Source organism: Haliaeetus albicilla, chromosome 26 (assembly GCF_947461875.1).
Source record: "Haliaeetus albicilla chromosome 26, bHalAlb1.1, whole genome shotgun sequence".
NCBI lineage: Eukaryota > Metazoa > Chordata > Aves > Accipitriformes > Accipitridae > Haliaeetus > Haliaeetus albicilla.
In genome coordinates, this window is record NC_091508.1 from 3211493 (window position 1) to 3231793 (window position 20301).

The 20301-nt window shown below is 48.2% G+C and overlaps 1 protein-coding gene across 29 annotated transcripts in view; it reads right to left on the reverse strand.

Moving 5' to 3' along the window:
• Positions 1-740: 740 nt before the first annotated feature.
• Positions 741-20301, reverse strand: part of NFASC (neurofascin) — a 97485-nt gene continuing 77924 nt past the window's right edge. For 16 of the 29 annotated variants that reach the window (XM_069770974.1, XM_069770968.1, XM_069770981.1 and 13 more), the window contains 5 exons: positions 20009-20125; positions 17913-18068; positions 12908-13039; positions 12259-12328; positions 741-6400 (listed from right to left, as the gene is read on the reverse strand). In XM_069770974.1, the coding sequence (XP_069627075.1) occupies positions 6169-6400; positions 12259-12328; positions 12908-13039; positions 17913-18068; positions 20009-20125 (707 nt within the window). In that variant the 3' untranslated portion in view covers positions 741-6168. Of the gene's footprint in view, positions 6401-12258; positions 12329-12907; positions 13040-17912; positions 18069-20008; positions 20126-20301 lie in introns of those variants that run through there. The other 13 variants (XM_069770990.1, XM_069770986.1, XM_069770985.1 and 10 more) reach the window with 2 other exon arrangements.

Consider the following 20301-nt stretch of genomic DNA (forward strand, 5'->3'; position numbering starts at 1 on the left):
GCTCCGAGACCCTTTCTGCAACCTCATGTGAACCTCCCGTGCTGTGTTGCAGCTGCAGAAATGCAGGAGCTGCTGCACTGAGCTTGCACGGGCTTTGGGAACCATCCCCTCAGCCCTGAGCCCACAGAACGGCCATGCTGAGACAAGCTGGTGGGCGGAGGGCTGTGCTGGAGGGTCTTCTCCTGTCCCACTACCCTGGCTTCTGCTTTCACACCTCAGCATGGTCCTGGGCTGTGCGGAGCTCTGCAACCTGGCTTTGGGAGAAGCTTCTGAAAAGAAAGCATCCATGGTGTGTTATCACTGCCAGTCTTGGCCCAGGGCTTGTGCTGCTTTGCCTAGATAAACCAAGGACTAAGAAAACGATCTAGCAGGGTAGCAAAGGAGGTGCTGGGGTTTTTAAACCACTCGGTCAGATTTTCTTCAGCAGAAGCACTGACCTGCTGGAAGGATGCTCTGCATCTCCGCAGCGGTGTTCAGGCTGGGCAATGCTTTCCCTTCGGATGATTTCAGGGAAACATCCTTTTGAGCAGCCAGCCTTCCCTTCCTGGGGAAGGGCTGGCGAGGGTGGTGCTGGGGCAGGCTGTGAAATTGGGGGACACTGGGGACCAGCAGGGTTTTGCGGGCTGTGAAGGGCTGTGTGTTTGGTGAGCGCTCACCCGGTGCTGGCTGCAGATGAGCGGCAGCAGCGGCACCGGCTTTAACCTTTTGAAAGGTGATGGAAATGAATTGCAGGCTTAGCATGAGTTTTGAACAATGTTTTATTATATGTTTAGTGTTCTCTATACAAAAAAATCCAGTCTTTTCTTTTTACAGTGATTCAAAAAAATGATATCTGAGTATTTTGGCCTTCTTTCATCTCTCATGCAGTCGGTTTATAAGTCCTCATATTAAACATTTTTCTGTAGTCCATAAATCTTGTTGCTGTAAACTGTTAATTTTACAGCTTCAGCTATACATTTCTCATTGGAACAAGTGGGTTAACGCAAAGGTGTTGTTTTTTGCTTTAAAAAAAGGCAAATAAATACATAGAATACTTTAGAACAACCAGGAGGTTTTACGGAGAGGATGGATGGATGGCAATATATTTACAAATTAAAGAAAAACAAAACAGTCCAATACTTTCTTTCTGATGTGAGCAGGAGGAACGAACATTTAAAACTCTGTACTGCAAAGGAAGGAGTCTGTTCTGTGGGTTTGACACAGGGTTTAGACTGCATTTGACAACCAAAGCCCGATGCCCACTTGCGAAGGACATGGAGAGACAGGCGCTGCTGGGCAAGGGGGAAGCTACTGATGCGGTGGGTTATTTTGTTAGGACCAGAAAAGCATCATTATTCTTGTTAATAAAACAGGTCTTAGTGCAAGAAATAGAACATGGTCTTTTTTTTTTCTTTTTTTTTTTTTTTTTACAAGGTTTGTTTATTGCTTAACTGAAATTGTTTGCTGCTAGTACACAATTAAGCCTGGTACGACGGACGTTACATTGCAGGTTGAACTCGCAGCTCTGCTGGGACCTGCACACTGAGAAGAGGCGTCAGGACTTGCCAGGACAGCCGGTGGCGTGGATGGAGCAAGTGCTGCATGCCAGGTAAGGCACGGCACGGGGCATGGCGCCAGTGATGGATGATGCTGCGCGGCTTTACCCTTGCACCCGTCCTGCTCCCCCGGCGTGACGGCGGCAGGAGCTGCGGCTTCTTATCGACAAGTCGATCGCTTGGGTTAGAAATGACCGTAACACGTGGACTCGGGGTCTGTCATGTGCGAGAAGGCAATGCTGGCAGGGGGTGTGTTGTGGTCATGACCTGGTGTCCAGACAGTTGGGGTTTCTGTGAGCAGGATTTCAGGGCTTGTACCAAAACTCATTTTTTCCCCGCTACATTTCTGTCTCTTACTGCAACATCACTTCAGGGAGAATAGGAGCAGCCTCAAGATCATGTAAACACCAGCAAGTGTCCTCTTGTATCCCATGCTTGCTCTCCTGTGGTTCGTATCGGCTGTTGTACATGTGCAGGGCTCCAAATAGCAAAAGGCTGCGTGTCAGGGAGGGACAGGCTGTGTCCCTGGGCTCAGATGCAGCCAGCAGAGTCTGGATCTGTCTCCAGAACATGGATGAGGTTTTGGCTCAGACAGTTTTAGAAACAGGCTCAAGTTTGCAACTTGGGAGTTGGACCCAAACTGCTTTTTCCCCAGCTTCTGAGAGCACTTGGTTTTCAGTCTGGCTCTTCTTTCTCTTTTTTAAAATTTATTTATTTATTAAGTGTTGGCCCCTAATTTAAACCCTTTATGAAGATGCATCTTCTGGAAAAGAAAAGGTGAAAGTGTGCCCTGCTCCAGAGAGGCTGTGCAGATCCCAGTGAGGGACAGTTGCCCCTGTGATGGAGATCGACCCCTTAGGAGGAGTCCTGCCCTTCAAGCAGAGGATGGCTGATACAGAGCCCTCCCAAGCATCTCTGTTAATCCTGGGGGTTACGCTATAGGTAGGAGGAGATGAGGTGACTGGCCTGTCCCCTCCGGAGAGGGACAGCTGGGGATGGAGAAGCAAAGCAGCTCCCGCAGGGTGATGCTGGGGACAGGCAGAGACAACCGCCGGCACGGTGCTCAGCCAAACGGGCAGAGACGGGCAGGCAAGACCCCTCAGCACCACCGGTCCTCGTGCGGGGTCTCCATCCATCTCCTAGTGCTCAAAGGACTCTCACTCAGCAGAAGCGTGGCCACAATGCCCGTGTGAGTGCTGCCTGGCTCTGGCTATTTCTGGGGGGCAAATGCATTTTGGGGTGGCGTGGGGTCACCCTGTCAGAGCTGCGGTGCTTTTGGTGGTGGGAGCAAGCGAGGGCTTTGCTCCCTGCAACGCGGTAACTACACGTGCAAACGTCTGCTGAATCTTTATTAAAGGGAGTAAAAAACGTTAAGCTCAGGATGAGTTTTGAACTTAGTGAGAATTTTCTTTGGGCTCCAAAACTCTAGGGGAAATTTCAAAGAAATGTTGAAATTTTGACTATACCTTATAATTTTTGAGTAATTTTTACACTACAAGGCTACAAGTAACTTACATGGAGCTCCTTGTCCATGGGGTCCTCTGCAGAGATCTCCTTCCTTTTCTGGTTACTTAAAGTAATGTGGTGGTAGACTCTAAATGTTTTTGCACGACTTTTTGGGGCAAGAACAGGACTGGCTGGGTCCAGCTCCTTCCTTCCCCAGTTGCCGAGGCACGCCGCAGGGCGCACGCTGCAAAGCTACAGAGTGAAACACTTCTCCATTTTCAAATAGATGCCAAGAGGTTTGCTCTGTAAAATAGTGGTTAATGACAGGACAGAAATGCAGGCTTTAATATAAATGGCACGTAATACAGATAAATGACACAGACTGCCCTGCTTCCAGTAATGCCTGACCAACTTTCTTGTGGTTTGCACGTGTTGCGTGTTAGCCAAGGGTCTTGTGGTCCCTGTTAGCTGTTGGCCCACAAAGCAGCGAGGATCTGATGTGCTGGGTGTGAATGAAGATGCCCAGTTCTGGTGGCAGAGGCTTTTCTGCAGTGGAGGCTGTAGTTTCTTTCTCTCCTCATTTCCACCAGTACTTAGGCAAGAAGTTACGCAAACTCAACGTTGTAAGGACAGCCGTAGGCTTGGGAAGCGATTATCCCCGTGACCAAGGGCTGCATTACACTTGGCTTCGTGTGTTTGCTTAAAAACCAAATGCGTGTCCTGGGAACAGGCTGGGAGATGCTCTCCTTAAACCGGATCAGTGGCGAGTGTCAGCCATAGAAATAGGCTTGTTGCATGAATGCATTTACACTGACGGTAACAGAGCAAGACGTATGGCTCCTACTCTGTAAGATGACACAGATGGAGGACTCTGGCAGATGCGTTCCTGTGCGGTGGAGAGGGGACATCCCTGCGCTGCCCTGGGGTAGCAGGAGCTCCCCCAGCTCTAGGAGGGGGCCCTGCCTGTTAACACCATCCTAAACCCTCCTTGGCTTACATGGTGCATGTAACTTCTTTGCTGTTTGGTTTCCATCCAGCTTTCTCCTGTTTTCTCTGTGTGATTCAGCAGTTGGTGCTGTGCGGGTGCTGACCGGGTCCAGGCTCTTCCCCGAGGTGCAGGATAGTCGTGCCATTAGCAGCTTAAAGAATGTGGCAAAGTCCATCTCGACAATCCATATTAGTAGAAGTATTCTTGTTAGCAATATGTCTTCATAGCAAACCAGCTTGAAAGCTAAAAGAATAATTGCATTAATCCTATTGCATTTAATCCATTATGCTGAACAAAAACATCCTCCTTAGAAAAAGAAATGAAAGAAAAATCCATCCTAACGTCGTTCGCCGTCTGTGAAACGGTCTGAAGAAATCCGATCTCTCTCAGCGAAGGTACCTTTGGTTTCGAAAGTGCAGGAAGTGGGAGAATACACATGGCGTTGGCCACTAAGTACGGTCTATTATAAAACTCTACCTTCTACAATGATCCATGCTGTCTCAGCTGGGAGAGCTGCCCAGGCATCCTACTCCTACTGGTCTGGCGGATCGAAGACCATCGCGTTAGGGGCGTGTAAGCGGTGGGGGAATAGTATCAGTTTATTAAACTTCACGGGAAGTTCGAAGCTGTGTAAGGCATGTGAAGGAGCACTCCTATCCAAGACGCTTTGTTACAGTGTGTTAACGGGTTAACTTAAATCGCGTGTTGTCTTGATCTGTAAATAAGACAGCGGAGGGGAGTCCCACGGTGCAGGCGCTCGCTCGTGGAAGGGTCTTGCTCAGGCTGATTGATGTAGGGGGAAAAGGCCACTGTCAGAAATGAGGAGGGGAGTTTAGTGGAAAACACTGTCGGTCTGGCTCATTCCTGGTGCCTGGGGAAGGTGTGGACCTCAGGTCCTGCGCTCCCACCACGTGCCTTCCTCCCTGTCTCCCGGGGGATGCGCATCCCTGAACCGTTCAAGCTGCTGATTGGGAGCTGTGGTGCGGGGCGATAGCAGGGGATCCTCCACCCCATCCTGGTGGGTGCTTCTCATCCTGACCAGGTGGCCTTGATTTTTTTTTATTTTTTTTTTTTAAATAAGTGATTTCTGGTCCCCTCATCCGATGTTAATACTGGTCCTGCTTCTACTGCCTCTTTGCTACATTAGATATATGGAGTTGCCTTTAAAAGAAAGCAGGCATGGTCTGGGGGCAGTTTCCCCCCAAATTCTTACAAAGCAAAGACTAAACCACAATGATTTGCCTGCGATGACCCAGGCAAGCAATGCTGTTATCCTGGGCTCGGCGGGTGAGCGGCACCTGACTGTCCTTCCACAAATCCCACAAGCTTTTCTGCAACCTCTCGTCCTCTGAGGATGCTCTGGAGTCCCGCGGGGGTGGCGGGTGACCTCCCCGTGGGCTTTGCAGGGGGGACGGACCATGTAGCCTCAGCTACCGGTGCGGGTTATGGTGCCAAGGGAAGCGGCGGGGACCTGTTCTTCCCTGCGTAGGTGCTGCTTGATATTTCGGGAAGGAGGTTGTGGTGCTGACTTAGTTTGGGAGAGGCTAAGGTGCTGCCGTGAGGATGGACATCGTAGTAATACAGTGCTGTGGTGTCGTTACCCAAAGACCCATCGCTTCCCTTCTTTCATGCATTTACGCTGCTTTTGCTGCTCTGCCCAGGCCCTGCTCACCTCTCTTCCCTCCCCAAACTCTTTTTTTTTCCTCTTCCCCCCTCCTCCCCCTCTTATCTGGAACCTTCCTGTAGAGATTAAAAAGAAGAATTTTTAACTCCCTCCCAAAAGAACAAAAAGGGCCTTGGGGAGCCTGGGTGGCCGAGCCCATCGCGTGGCCCCTTCCGGGCTGGCTCTGGGTGCTGGGGCCAGTCCCGAAGCTGGGGTGCAGCTCGAGCATCCCGCTCCTCCTCCAGCCCCTCTGGCTCAGCCCAGATTTCAGCTACAGCTACAACCCATCTGCCCCCCACCCTGCCCCGGGAGTCCTTGCCGTTTGCTTGTTTGCTAAGGATAAGATGGCATCGGCAGCCACCTGGTCTGCCTGTTTGCTTGGATTTTTTTCTTTTTTTTTTTTCTTTTTTTTTTTTTTGTCATTGTTGGTTGGTTTCATTCACACGTTTCTGTTGGAGGTAGTGGCGGCGGCGGCTGTTGTTTAACCCCCATCCACTACAAACACCTCAGGCTGTTTGTGGTTTCAGTGCATTGCGCTATGCCAATGAGTAGATAGCATTGACTGGGGAGGTGGCTTCTGAGCTCTCGTTGCCTTCAGTCTCTTCTTTGTCCTTCTTCACTGTGTACTGGCCGATAAAGGAGCCGTCCTCGTTAAACTGCCCTTCTCCCCCCTCTCCATAGTCCACCAAGCTATCGTCACTCTCCTGCTGCTTTATCGTGCCGTCCAAGGAGGTCTGGCTGTTTGGCAGGGGTTTGTTGTCTTCATCGCTGGGTGGCAGAAGACAGACAGACACAGTAAGGGTTGAGAATGGGGCTTACAACCTTCACCCAAGGTCTGGATATTCAAAAATAAATCCAGTGTGCAAATATACTGACCAGAGACCACAAATACGGGGTGCTCTGACTGCAGACAGCAAGTCGTGGCATGTCTGACACGGACGTGAAGGTGGGGAGACAGCCTCCGCGTCGGAGGCCCACAGCTGCCTGGGCAATTGGTGCTGTGGTTGGTATTTCTGCAAGCCCAGCCTTCATGCTTTTTCTTTTTAGAAAGCAATTTTTTTTAACCTATGTTACATACGATGCTTAGATCAGTCCAACTGGATGTACGTTATAAATATCCTTTCCTTGTCATTGCTTATATTCTTTCTTTCTCTTAGCATTTTAGCCAACCTTGGTGTAACCTGGTTTAGTGAGGCTTGTTTCCAGATTTCCTTGCAAAAAACACACTCGGCTGTTTAGATAGCTACATGCAATGGGGAGCACTCTCAAAGCACTGCGAGGGCGCATGTATAGGATGCCAAGTTCTGTGCAGCTTCCAAAACTCATGGGAATTTACCTTTCCAAGCTTATTTCTGATCATCTAAGCTTGTTTGCTCAATTCTTTATGCTTTTCTCTTTTTCACTAGAAAGATTAAGCCAGGTCACTGAAAAATAAATAGTCTGACCCACAGGGGAAAAATACCAACCCTTTAAAGAAACCCTTTTAACAAAAAAACAGGGAAAAGCTGTTTTCTCTCTGGAGGGCAAAGGCTGGTATCTCATAAATACAGATAACATTGCGTGGAGGATGAGAGTGGATTGCTATATATAAAAATTAACTTTCATATCAACTAGTCCTTAGTTCATGTTTGATCTTATGTCCAGCATGCAAATTCTGTAATATTCCTAAAGGTATCACATATGTACCTTAAACATTTGTCCTCCCACCTCCATTCCTGTCTTTTTATTGTTGTTTTAGCTTAGGACTCATCAGACTCACTCCCCAGCATGGCACTCTAGTCTGTTCCTTTATTTTTCTTAAAATCGGTAAAAGTACTGGGCTTTGATTGCATCCCTTGATAGTCGGTGTCCACACAAAGGTGTTTGCTTCCTGCAAAGGCATGAGAAACACTTTGCTTGGGCCAGGGAGCAAAATGCTCTTCAGCTGGGGAAGGCATTAAATCTCTCTCATGCTATTTAATTAATGGCATCAGCTCTCTACAGTGGGAGAGGAATTTGGTATCCCACAGTACAACACGCAGCTTTCTAACGTATTTCCTTATATCAGCACTTTGTGAATTAAGTGATAAGACAAAACCAATATTTAAGGCCTTGTGTTAACTTGGCATCACAATCAAAAATACCTTGTTAGCTTTGAAAGCAGCTTCTTTCTGGGGGAGGAGGAAGAGAATTCAGTCTGCAAGCAGGACTGCCAGTTAGAAAGCCCAATAAATGCCAAGTAGAGAGTGGCAAAACCCAGATCCCTTTATTTTGCAATATTCTTTCGCAAGGTTTGGAGTTCAGTTAAAGCTGCATCTAGAGCCAGATTTTTCCCTAATGGGGGGGTTTGCAGCACCAAACACCCTGACAATGCATTTCCCGAACCTGGCCCCTGGTTTTACCTCTCTCTGGTACTATTTATCCTGTTAGTGCATTAGGAGGGTGAAGCAGATATTCATCAACATCTTGATGCGATATAACCCTGTTAAAATGGATTTCTGTGGGGTTTGCTCATGTGTACATTAGAGAACCAGAGCACCCAGATGAAAACCATTTGGGAATCGTTGTCCTGAGTTGCATAAATCATTGAGATGAGGGGGAGGCTCGAGCCGGAGGGAGGATTTTCAGGACTGAGACAAAGAGTGGGCAGATTGTTTAGGATCTAGCGTTTTTTCGCTCGTGTCCCTTGCCACCATCCCCCGGGTATCCGGCATCCGGCTGAATGCACCGAGGTCCCCAGGTCCAACCCTTGGCCGGTCCCGCTACACCAGGAGGGATCAGCTGCTCGAGCATGGGGCTGGGGGGGCCCTGGCTGGTGCTCGGGGGTGCCCCCAGCCCACAGAGCATTTCCAAGCAAGATGCAACTCGCTGGACGTGGGGGTACCCCTGATGCCAGCAGGAGTTAGAGGGATCTTGTTTAATGTGTTAGGTGGAAGCAGGTACATGGGCATAGGGAGGGGAAGGTATGGTTTCAGCTATAAGGAAATAAATAGCTAGAAGGAAGGAAAATAAAAAAAGCTAAATGTGCCGGACTTCTGGCAGCACGTGGTCCTACCTTTCAAGAGACCTTCATGGTCCATGTGGATAGACCAGGTGAAAAGGAGAAGAAAGAATGGGAATAAAACAGAGAGAAGCAGAAAGAGCCTGATCAGAGAGAGATATGATGAGGTCTGCATTTACAGGGGCAGTGCTAAAAACCAAAAAAGAAATGTCTGCATTCCTCATGGAGCTAATTGCCTCGTTATACCAAATGGAGCCATTGTAATTGTTCAGAGCTGGATGAGCCTCATTGGCTTCCCCAAGAAACCTAATACAGAGCAGCAGTGGATGGTGCAGGTGGGAAGTGGCCTGTTTGCCATCAGACTGTTCGAAAAGGGCTCGTGGTTGAAGTCCATGAGTGAGTGGCTGTAGGGAACAGCGGTCGCTGCCGGGGACCGACATGCAGCAGGACAAGGGCTAAGTGAACGGGTCACTCGGTTTCCCTTCCAGCCTGCTGGGTTTCCATGATATAGTCATGCACCAGTATCATGTTATCTATTGAGAAGCCTACACCTGCCCAGGCTGCTTCGCCAGACCTCTCCTCCCCTCGCTAGGCTCAGAGGACGGCTCTGTGTCCTCCTGCCTTGATGTCTGCTGAGATGGTCCATTCGAGGCAAGCTGGCACTGCCCGTGGTGTGTAACCGGTGCCACAGGACACTATCCTGAATCTGAACCGGAGCCCAGAAGCTAAAACCAGTCAACTTTCCCTTCCCAGCGGCCGGGGTTTCCAGCCGACTCCCCCACGTGCAGCTTAAACATTTGGTATAATGAGGCACAGTCACTGGCACAGAACATTGTCCAAGGATAATGGTCTCCTGCTTTGAAAATAAGCTTCTCAGCTTAGCCTCTGCTCAGGAAAACCATTATTCTGTTAGTGGAACAGAAAGATGTGACAGTATCTCTTAATTATAGGCTGCAGAGATTTGAAAGTTGCATGCACAGGGCATTAAGGACGTGAGATATGATGAGAGCATATCAGACATGCTATGTGGAGGTGGGGAGGGAAACCAATGAAGAACTCACGTCAGCTCAATTCCTGTCCTTGCTTGAAATACTAATTGCTACCCTCCTTGAGCCTAACATTGCAATCATTTTGAATCTTAATCAGCCAACAGCGTTTCATATCAATCCTTCACGTTCACCTTCCTTTCTGCCTCCTTGAGGGAAGCCTCCTATTACTTCTCTCAGGAAACCTGTTGTTCCTGAGAAGGAGGGGACAAAGTTTATGGGTTGTTGGGTTTTTTTTGTTGTTGTTGTTCTTGTTTGATTGGGGTTTTTTCCCCATCTGGTCCATGGGATTGTGTGATTGAACATGCAGGAGCATCTTGGAGCTTGGTTGTTGCCCTTCTACTGACCTCTGCCTTTAGCTTGCAAACTTTTGGGAATGGGGCTGTCAATAAAAGTTTGAGCTTCAGCTAAGCAGAATCTGCTGTGTAGTAGGATGAAGGATTTACCCCATTCCTTCCCATTGCCTGGAAGGCAATGCCCCTTGGATGGTGCTTGGGCGGTAAATGCAGCATTGCTGACTGTCACAATGCTGCCAGCCATGCCAAGAGCTTGGTTTTCCTTCTGTGCGAGGCAAGTGGTCCCTGGCAATGCAGTTGCTTTAGGAGCGATGGGGTTGAGGAGGTCTTGACTGTAACCACCTCAACGGACTCTTGAGAAGCAGATCTCTGAAATTGGTGCGTACTGCCAGAAGCTCGGCTGTGGAGACCTTGCCTGAGATCCAGGTGATGGAGCTGAGCCTGTAGGGTTGTGTGTGGGTAGCTCCTGGGTGATAAGATGGTTCAGGCTTGTTACATGTTATTTACACCATCCCACAAATTTGGGAACCAAGAGGTTCCCTCTCATGACTCAGAGCATTAGGGGACTTGTTTTGATCAAAGTATGGACACTAGCTGTGTAGTATGCAGTTATGGTTATGGCTCGTATCTGTACAAGGAGCACCGCCTGCACTTGTAAAATCATGCCTGGGAAGAGATGCGTTTGATCTGGGGCAAAGCCTGTAACAGGACCAGGCTGGGCTAATTTCTTCTCTGCTGTTCTTTATGTCCTGGCCAGGAATCTGAAGGGAATGTCCCCAGGCTGTGATTTGTATGTGGACTTAATGTAATTGCCCCAGTGTGGCTTGCCACCACTAGAAGTGATAACCAAATCTTGCAGGGAGGTGAGGAGAGTGTTGCCCTGGTTGTTGTTTAGGGCAGCGAAGAATGGCAACCTTTTCCTACAACATACTGCTTATTCTGGTTCCTGCTGGGGTGTATTTGTATTCTGTGTCACGCTATCAGAAGACTGGGGAACTTTGGGCTTACGATATCCTTTGGAGAAAGTCTCGCTATTGAGAGTTACCGTGCTGCTAACAATATAAATGTGTTCGTATTGAGGGCTGCAGTTCTACTTCCATTTATGTATTGTGTGCAGGCAGATATATTCATTTTGCCTCCTTTAAAGTCTTTGGCGGAACACGTGTGTCTTGTTACATCCCTTACTGAATTGTAAATTCGTCCTATCTTTACTACTTCAATTTGTAATGCTAGAAGTATCGGTAATGACATGGGGTTTAATTAACCCCTGTTTTGAAGTCAGGAGAAAAATTCCTGCTAGCCTAATTGGGCTTTGGATCCAGCTCAGATGGAAAGGTGCATTTTAATTCTTTGAAGAAAAGCAAAGCCCACTGTAGGCGCTGAAAGGGCGAGCTTGGTGTACTGTAATACATCCCCGTCATCTGTCAAGTGCGGGCAAGCCAATGAGACCTGACATGGTTACCTGCTTCTGCTCCTTAGGGGCAACCATTAACAGCAGCAGAGCTGTGAACGCTGCATTGCGCGTGAGCAGGCTTGGGAGAGCGCTTGCCCCTTTCTGAAATATCCTGGGAGTTCTCCTGGAGTAGAAATGGGTGCTGCTGCTCTTCAAAGGATGCCATTTTGCATCAAAGCAGCTGAGCGGAGGTGGGGGGACATCAGAGCCATTTTAGCAGAACTGCTGCTAGGCTGTGCTGCAGCCCTCAAAGAGTGTTTCTGAAGGGTTTGCCTGGGGACCTCACAGAAAAGCCTTAGTTGGAATGCAGGCAGACCCCCACATCGGAACTCCTGCATACTTCCAGGGCTGATCCAAACATAACTTGGGGCATTTCTCCCCTGGATACTCTCTTATGGGTAGGAGAGAAGCTGAGCTAAGCATGATATACCTGAAATATCCTCAGGCTGCTTCAGAGCTGTTTTAAAATTTTTTTTTGTATGTGTTAGGAGTGTCACTAAGGTTGATCTGTGCCTGGCGAGAGCCGTGTCCCGGGTAGCTGATGCCAGAGTCCCAGCTCTCTGCCTGGACTGGTCCTCCCAGGCTGAGACAGGGAAAGTAGGAGACCTTAGCAGCACCCTCACAGCCTGGTTATTCTTCCAGGGATTTAGGCAGGAAATGTTTCCTTTGGTAGAGGACTTGCAGAGGGAAGGAGGCAGGAGGAGGAAGGTGGGAGAAATAATTTAAGAGGCTGTGTGGCATCGTGGTGCTGCGGTTATGTGGAGGGGTAGCGCGGTGAGGTCTGTGATGGCCGGGAGTGGGGCTGATGGGGAGACGTGGTCGTGTGGGTATGCATGCCAATGGAAGCATACCTGTAGTCGAACGACCCATCTTCTACGTTCTTGTCTTCGGGATTTAGATGCTCATCTTTATTGTCTCGTACTGTAAACAAGCACATCCCCGACACTCACGTTAAAAAGCAGTACAGAAGATAAAAGCTTTACGAGACAGTAACAGCAGCTGGCGTTGAGGCTGTCTTTGTGAAATCCCTGCGGGGTGAAGTACAGCTTTTCATTGACTCGGTAAAGAACCTGCATCTGGGAGGGCTTGCAAAGAGTGCTGCTGTCGTGGCACCAGGGCAGAGGCGCTTCAGATAGTGAGAGAGGATGTATTAATTCGGGAATTTTCTTAAGCCTTATCTTTGCTTTGCAAAAATTAATGCGATTTTTGCCTGAAAAGATCTTTTTCTAGATAAGGACAAGCAAATTTTCAGAGTAGAGGTTGGGTCACGCATAGCAGGAGCATACAGCTCCACAGGCTGAAGCCTGCACAGCACAGAGCCCTCACCCGACCTTTAATTAACTGAAATGCTTCCCACTAATAATAGTGTTCCTACTACAGAGAAAGAAAAGCCCTTGTAATCACAAGCATCTATCCGAGAGCAATACAATTTGATTAGCCCCCAGAAACCTGGAGATGTTTAAACCATGAGCACAAACGACTGCCATGCAGTGCTCTTACCTGGGTATTTCCCACCTCTGCTCCTCTTAATGAAGCAGACAATCAACAGAATTAGGACCAGGAGAGCTATGGCACACATCAGCCCGATGAACCAGCCCTGCGTTGCGATGTCCACGTGGTTCTTGGTATAAGCTGGGAGGAAAATTGAAAGAAAAAAAAAAGCTGTAAGGGACAGACCAGAACCACAGAGGGAAATAGATGAAGAGTAAGACACAGTCCACTGGTTTAGAAATTATCTTTAGCGCTGTATTTGTGTGTCTTTGTGTGTATTGACCAGGTTATCTGAGACTGTAGCACAGGGATCTGTGGCTTTTTTTTTTTTCTTTCTTTTGTGGTGGTAGGTCAGCTCAACATTTTAGCAGGAGCTACAAACAGCAAAGGGTCACAACATAAAGTAAAACCTAGCACAGACCAGTGAGAAAGGTGCATTGCAAATAATGGCAAAAGAAGCTGGGTAACAGATTTGATCTTTAAGTTACTGTGTCTGAAAACTGCCCTGGAAGCGAGAAGGTCTGAAGAAATGTGCCAAAGCAGATCTGGTCCCTGGTATCCAGTGAGGCTGAGCAGCACCACTGGATCCTGAGCCCCTCAAGGGCTCATTAACAGTCTCGAGCTGGCAGAAACCTGAATCCTGCGGGCCAGCCTTGCCCAAGCTGCACTGCCCATCGCCTCTGGCTCTGCTGCCACCACCGACAGGGTTCTGCTGTCTTTGGGTGGTCACAGGGGGTCTCCAGGGCTGAGAGGGGACTTGTGGAAGCCCACCAAGACTTGACCAATGCATGAGTGGGGATATGGAGGTGGGTAGAGCTCTTTGAGAAATGGGTCCCAGATAGTTGAGAAGTGGTCTGATAGCATGGGAAAGTCTTTTCTCCTGGGGCAAGCTCTTTATACCACTGCTTCCAGCACCCTCACAAGGCTATATTGAATGTTTTTATATTAATACCAAGCAAGGAGGTGTCTTGTTCCCCAAACAACGCTCTGGCTCCTAACTGCCGTGTCCTCCCTCACGTACTCTGACTTCTTGTTTGCAGCTCCCATACACGGTCAGACAGACAAATCTGTGTCCTATAAATAGCAACAAGCTGCCATTTTCTGGCTCTCATTGACATGCACTTCGTATTCAACAAGACAGAGCAGAGGAGAAAATAACCTTCAGCGCAGCAGGGGGGCTAAATTTAACCAGACTGCAGTGCAAACAGAGATAGGTATTCCTGGCAGGAGCGCGGGAGATCTGAGCTGGATGGGATCAAATTGGGATTTAGCAGGGGTTTGCCTGAAATGGGCAGGACAGTGCAGCGAGCAACCTTTTGTGGTGCCCATGTGGCAAAAACCAAGGTGGTGCTTACAAAGAAAACATAAAAGATAGCCCTCCGTTAAGGTATTCTGAATGAAAGGCTCTTGTAAGAGAGGCAACAACTTTAAAAATGGGTTGAATTGGTAAACTTTCCTAACCCACGCCATTTCAGGGCTGTAAGCTGTACTTATTCCATCAAAATTGAACCCAAGAGGTGCTTTCTTAGGATGGAATCTAAGCCACATTGTCAGTAGGTAATTGCAGCCAAACTGTGACAAGGGAATTCAGATCAGAGGAGAACGACAAGAAAGAGGACCATTTGCTAAAGAAATTGTGTTGGACCCTGAACGCTCTGTATTTGTGAGCAGCACCGAGCTCCTGGGGAAGTCGGGTGGAAGTAGCTGCCTAATGGTGCCTTGGCTCCCTTTTGCCGCTTTTCCTTCTAATGCTGCCACATTTAATATTTACCTTTAGTACACCCTGAGCTACATAGTCCTTGAAGATGCACTTTTTGTAATGGAGAGAATGAGATTATAACAGAGCAGAGCTGAGAACTGGATTCAATTAGCAGAGTGCTTGGGGAGGAAAGGGGAAGAAAGCTTTACTGGAGAGCTTTGAAATGGAAAAAGATTGTATTAGCAGTCCTGATGAGATGGGATCTCTACAGAAACCAACACTGAGGGAGAAAAGGGGGTCTTCAAAGTATGAAATGCCAGACCAGCCTGAGAGGTGGGTTTGTGCCACCATGTGGATTTGGGCTGAGTTTTACAGGGAGGGAGGATTTTGAGTACCGAGTCACCAGGGGATCTTGCAGTAGGATCGTGGCATTGCCTATCGCCGAGGTAGAGGTATAATTGCCATCCTTCCCAAAAAAGCAACACATGACGACAAAATTATAGTCACAGCAATCTTGTATTTAGAGTAAACGAGTGACTGTCATTGCAGCGTTGAGAAAGAGAAGAACAAGTACGTGGCTGTCAGGATGTTTTGATTTGCTTTAATGTAAGGCCAGTGTCGAGAGGAAATCGTGGAAGCAGCTGCGTAATCGAAGAGGTATTGATTTGAAATGCAACTGCAGTGACTTTTTTTTAAAAAATTAATTATACTATTGTGGCAGAAAACATGTTATCTAACAGTCATAGTTTATATGCCAATAGCAAAGCTGACTGTGTTCCACCAACAGAAGATCAGCAAAATTTTTGTCTTTTTCTGTAAAGCAGACAGTTGGGTATGTAAAGTCTCACTAGGTCCAGCCTCGCATGATCTTCTTCCCAGTGTTTGTACAGGCTGGGGAATTTATTTTTTTATTTATTTAATTTTAATTTAGAAGACCTCTTTGTATTAAGGTATATTTGTAGTTTCGTAGTGTCCTTTACTACTGGAAGGAACTCTGTTGGGTTATTGAGCTGTCGGTTAATCAGAAACAAAGTTGGAGGGCAGCGTCCTGCAGCCACAGTGTGGGTGGACTACTTATTTATCTACCCTCAAACTGAAGAAGCCTTTAGAATAGCTATTCAGAAAACATTAAAAAACAAAACTGACAAAAAAACCTGAACAGTGCTTTTTTTGTCAGAAGCATTCCTGATGGCATATGATTGTCAGTGGGGGCCAAACACTTGTGTCAGCAGTATCCAGCCAGCAAAGAAATGGATCTGCAGCATTTATGCATGCAGGGACGGCGATAACTCTGTGCATCCCACAGTGATAGGGCTCAGGTCACCATTTGGCCTCTATCACAGGGACAAAGGTGGCCCCATCCTTTAGTCTCAACAATAATATCAATAGGAACCCCTCAATTACAGAAAATAAATATGCCGAGACTGCCAACATCAATCAGCCAAGGATACTGGGGGTGTTTTTTTCCCCTCTTTCTAGTGATTCCCTGCCCCTTGCTGTCTGTTGTGCAGGGGGCTGCCCCTCTCCCCCCAGATCCCAAAGTGGGTGAAAAGCGGGTGAGAAAAGAAGAGGCGGGTCCGGATTGGGAAAGAGTTATCCAGAAAGACAGGTTGCATGGTGTCGGTGGGGCTGTGGAGCTGGTGGCTATTTTTGAGTCTGGGGAGGGTCCAGAAGCAGAAGCAAAACTGGGGATGCAACATTGCAGCTGGAGCTGTTCTGGAGAGAGTCCAAGTTGAAAAATCAGCTCTTTTATTGTCTGGGGTCAGAATCAGCCTCTGCAATGTAGGAACAGGCTGGGAGCACAGGGACTTGAAACTTGCAGACAGTTTGCGTGTCTGCGAGCCGAGTCCTGCCAAAGCAAAGCTGTGAAAACTCCCGAGGCAAGGCAGCCGCGCTGTGCCACATGTACAGCACCAGAGCAACGGGGGAAAAACCCCAGTGAAAATAAATTCTTTTTGAAAACACGGCTCTCTGCAAAGCCAAGCATGTTCCAGGGGCTGCTGTGCTGTGGATTCGGCCACGTCTCACAGGGTGATGGAGCAGTTTGCACGTCAGACCTCAGCGCAGGGCAGAGGTAGGACAGAGCCAAGGTCAGCACTCGCTGGTTATTTCTCAGTGCTGGGCAGCATTAGACATGCAGAAATACCAGCAGTTGCCATCTGTCACTGTGTCATCTTAGTATGTCAGAGAATTACTCGGCGGCGTTACGGCTTACCAAATTTTTGGACACCAAATAAGATGTGTGTAGGGGGTGTGGGGAGACCTGCTGCTCCCCACCTCCCCCTGCAGCACTCCCTTGCTGTGAATTACATTTTCCTTTTGCGCTTGTCAGCAAAAAGGCTGGTAAGTGCTCGAGCTTTCCATTACACGGCTGGATCTGAGCAAAATAATTTTAGTTCTTTGAAAATCACAGCCTCTACCTACTACATCTGTCAATGTGGGCTGCTCCAGTGTTGCTTGCTCCTTGGTTTTTCAGCTAAGTGTTTAGACCCACGCTTTGACAGGCGTTGTGCACAGATTCCTACGGCAAAACCCCCAGGTGAATACAAAGGAAGTTACAGCTGTTTTGATTTACTGAAACTCATCGAGTGTGAACAGTGAAGTTTTATAAACGCATAAAGCCCGATTCAATGCCTGTAGAAGTCAGTAAGGGTTTTTCTCTGGCATTTGGTGGGCAGTGTAGGAAGCCCATAATTAGAAAGCTGTAAAAATCACTCAGGTGCTAAGCCTGGAAAATTGCTTGTGCAATTAAATGTGAAGTTGCCAGAGGAAACATACCTGGAGGATGGAAAGCCCTAAGCATATGCCACATGTGACTCTGACCGAGGTCTTCTGCGAACACCACATTCCCCTTCCCGGTCCTGCCCCTCGCCTGCATCCCATCACCAATATCTCCCCGCCTGCCCCTCTGCCGTAACCTGGGGCCAGACGCGTGCACGTTCTCCGGGGCCAAAGCAACCACCATCACCAAGAGTAGCAACGCGCGCGTGGAAGTGCAGACAGACAGTGGTGGGGCTTCAAGCGGAGCCGCATGACAACACGAGCACGTTCTCCTTAAAGACCCTTTCCTTCAAAGGGATCCCATCCCCTCCTGGGGCTCCCCTCCTCTGCGCGATGTCGAGCAACCTCCCGGCGACGCTGGGGGTGGCTCTTTAGTTAAGGGCAGAGGTGGGAGAGCTGCCGGGGGATGGATGAGGGTTGTTCCATGCAGTCATGGTCAAACCACCTCCCGCCACCACGCGAATGACGTCGGCGGTGATGGATGCGACATGCCTCGGAAACGCACCCCCGCGGCGGGGCTGAAGCCCGTCTCACCTGAGCTGGTGGTAAAGGTTATGTACGAGTGTTCGCTGGGGCTAGACCATATGGGGAACACCCACAGCTTGTACATCATTCCCGGCGTCAGATTCGCCAGCTGCACAGAGGAAGGGGTCTGAGCTTTAACAGGGATAGATTTCTCTGTCTTGTTACCTGAGAAACAGAAACCGCACATCAAACCCAGCCGCAGGAGGCTCGGAGAGATTACCGTGTTGACACTGCAGGCAATGCATTATTCTATCCCTAGCCGCTGAGCAGAAATAATACAGCTTGATGGTCAAGGAGCTATTAACGGCTTCGTGATTATTACTCACTGAGAATAGAAGAAAATCAGTGATGCAGGAATATGGTGTGGGTTTTGCTGCATCCCTGCTTGCCATACTGGAAAAAATACTGGTAGCTATTCAGATCTCTCCCTACCTTTAAGACCTGACAGGTTCTTTATCTGCCCAGCTTCAGGTCTGGATATTTGGGTATTTACCACAAAAGATCTAAAATTTGCCTGGTCCCGCTCAGCTGGATGGAGGTGCCACAGGACTCAGTAAAGGAGCCAATTTTTGTGCTTTTGGGAGTGGTACCTGTGCACCGATTTTGCTGGTAGGTTAAGGAGCCTTGAATGAGCTGGAGGGCGAGAGGAGTTCAGCCCTTCAGCTCAAGGAGGGATGCTCGTGGGCTGGTTGCTCCCAAGCTCTATCCAAGGATGACCTGTTCTTTGCACTGTGCTGGGAATCATTTGCTGATGAGCTTAATGCTGAGCATTAAACCACTGAATTCTAAGAAAGCCTGCAGTGGGGCTTTGATTTGTGGTTCTGGAGGTGTGCGCATTCCAGTTCGGCAGTGCTGCGGGAAAGCAGAAATGTGGCTTTGAGGCCAAAAGAGTGCTGCTTGCTTCCAATGCCACCAGAAAGGGAGGAGAGCTGTGGCTGTTTGGGAAGGGCTGAAATCTTTGAGATTTCCTCCCTCTCAGCCAGATCCTGATAAGGGTATCCCAAGGCATTGCTGCTGCTACAGCCCATCCCAAGCATAGACTCAGCACGTGGGCTCTGGAAGGGCATCGCCTGCGCTTTGTGTTTTCCAGGGATGGGGAAAATCCAGGGCTGGTGGCAGGTGGTTTGGGAGCTGGGATACTTGGCATTTAGGGCTTGGAAAGCTGATGCATATCTTGCATTACAGAAACCAGTTAAAAAGGGGAAGGCTGAGCATAGCCCAGCCCACGCTGCCTACCAAAGCCCTGCAGGCTGCGGAGCGAGACCAGGCACTGGCTGTGCGTTAGAAATTGTTTCAAGGAGAAATCGAGGTCACGTCTTAAGCTGTGTTGTAAATGACCAAAAGTGGTTTGCTGTCAATGATTACGCCTAGTTGGTTTATTTTAAATGCTGATTTAAGACTAGTATACGAGATGATATGAGGTCTGAAATGGCTGGGAAATAAAGTCAGAGATAAGCAGTAGTCATCACTGCCTATCTATAAAAAAAAAAACCAACAACCAACCAACAATATGTAAACATCTTTCTAAACAAGTACTAAAACCAGAGATGCTGGCTTTGAGTTTCCAGACTAAGTATGTAGCCTTACAATTTTAAGAGACAACGATATCCGATACAACAGGAGGTTTGGGATCATAGATGATTCTGCCAACTCCAGGTTCAAGAAGCCCGTCTTCAAGGGCGTTTAAAACTACTCTCCAATTTATGTAGATTTCAGTTGTTTTCCCTTGAAGTTTTGTCCCCTTTCATATATATAGAGAGAGATACATATATATTTTTTTAAGGCTCTTTACGTTGCGACCACATACAGCCCAGCTCAATGAACAGTTCACAAATGAAACAGCTTTGCTCATTTATGTTTCATAAACGTCTCGCGGCAGTTGGTGCAAGGAGGGGAATCACTTGTGAATCACCAGGATTAGCTCTGGTGCACTCTAAACAGCCATGACCGTGACCTGCCTTTTCCTCTCCCATCCTCCATGTGGCCATAGAGCATCATTCCACGCACAGTATTTAAGACCGAGTAATAGGTTGCAACCATGGGAGCTGGCAGGATCTCTACTGGCATCACCACCCTGTAGAGTCCCCACGCGATCTGATGCTTACTGGTGATATACTTAACCACAAAGTCAGTTCCTGCAGAGTAATTGTGGCTCCAGGTGATGTTTGCCCAGTTACTATTAGCCATAGCTCTTATGTCCCATATGGACGATCCATTGGTGGCTGGTGGACAGGTTAGAACAGGAGTTAGTATTTTGGATTATACACGAATGAGACCTCATCTAGCACCTGGTGCTGGTAAAACCTTACAAAATCATTCCTGAAGTTAATGCTTTGATCTTAACCTACAAGCATGCCTAAGGATGTATTTGTTCCTTTCAAGATCCTTAACCTTAAAC